The 964-nt window shown below is 67.3% G+C and overlaps 1 protein-coding gene across 1 annotated transcript; it reads right to left on the bottom strand.

Annotated features, from left to right (window-relative positions):
• Positions 1-13: 13 nt before the first annotated feature.
• Positions 14-902, bottom strand: B9D2 (B9 protein domain 2). The gene is made up of 3 exons (XM_010567130.1): positions 812-902; positions 580-705; positions 14-485 (listed from the first exon to the last, which is right to left on the bottom strand). The coding sequence occupies exons 1-3, from the start codon at positions 897-899 to the stop codon at positions 169-171; spliced, it is 531 nt and encodes a 176-aa protein (XP_010565432.1). The 5' UTR covers positions 900-902; the 3' UTR covers positions 14-168.
• Between the last annotated feature and the right edge of the window lie 62 nt (positions 903-964).

The following is a 964-nucleotide window of genomic DNA, read 5'->3' as shown; positions in this document are numbered from 1 at the left end:
CTGTGTCCCATCCCCAGGGGACCCTGTCCCCTCCGTCCCTGGGGGATCCCGGCATCCCCATCCCCAGGGGACCCTGACGTCCTGTCCTGGGGTGGTGGGGAACCCCAAATGTCCCATCCTGGGGACACACGCACGCACACGACCGTGGCGTCCCGTCCCCCCACCCCGTTAGCACTCGACGCCGTAACGGCCGAAATGCCGGAGGAGGACACCCAGCTGCAGGTGGACGGTGCCGGCGGCCTCGGTACGCAGGCGGAAGCGATCAGGGGCACCGGCGGCGACGGCTTCAGGGTTTCGGAGTTGGGGTCCCCCCCCCACCAAACGCTGGCACAACCGTTCCCGCCAGGTCCCCCGTGGGCGCCAGGTGACGCAGGCCAATGCGTGGCACCCGGGGGTGGCTGGTACGTGACAAAAACCGTAACCCAGCACCTCGCTGCGCCCCAGTCCGTCCTGGTGCCAGACCTGCAGGTGCAGCTTGGGCCAACCTGGGGGGGGGACACACACACGGGGGTGTCAGGGAGACAGGGACACACACACACACACGGTACTCGCGGGGGGGATGACACACACAGACGGTACCTTGCAGCCCCTTGGTGGCAAAATGGACATCGAGGGGGTGACACCAATAAGCCACGTCGTCTGCCTGGGGGTCGTCCACCTGCGTCTGCCCGGACCCCAACCCCGAGAGCAGCTTCCAGGCGCCGCCTGCGATGCCGGGGGGGGGGACACGACAGACATGACAATGACACATACAGAGGTCAAGGCCAACGTGGTGTCACCCCCCCCCCAAACCCCTGGGGACCCCGCTCACCGGCGTGCAGCCCCCACTTGCAGAAGAGGCGGCGCTGGGGGAAGCCGCTGGCCCCCACGATCTGCCCGATGACGTGAACCTCCGCCATGATCCCGTCTGCAGGGACAGGACAGTCGACAAAATTGGGGAGGGGGAGGGATGACACAAAATGGG

This window comes from Haliaeetus leucocephalus, unplaced genomic scaffold (genome assembly GCF_000737465.1).
Source record: "Haliaeetus leucocephalus isolate CR32 unplaced genomic scaffold, Haliaeetus_leucocephalus-4.0 Scaffold227, whole genome shotgun sequence".
Classification (NCBI taxonomy): domain Eukaryota; kingdom Metazoa; phylum Chordata; class Aves; order Accipitriformes; family Accipitridae; genus Haliaeetus; species Haliaeetus leucocephalus.
The sequence above is the reverse complement of the archived record's forward strand: the minus strand, read 5'-3'. Positions and strand labels throughout refer to the sequence as shown.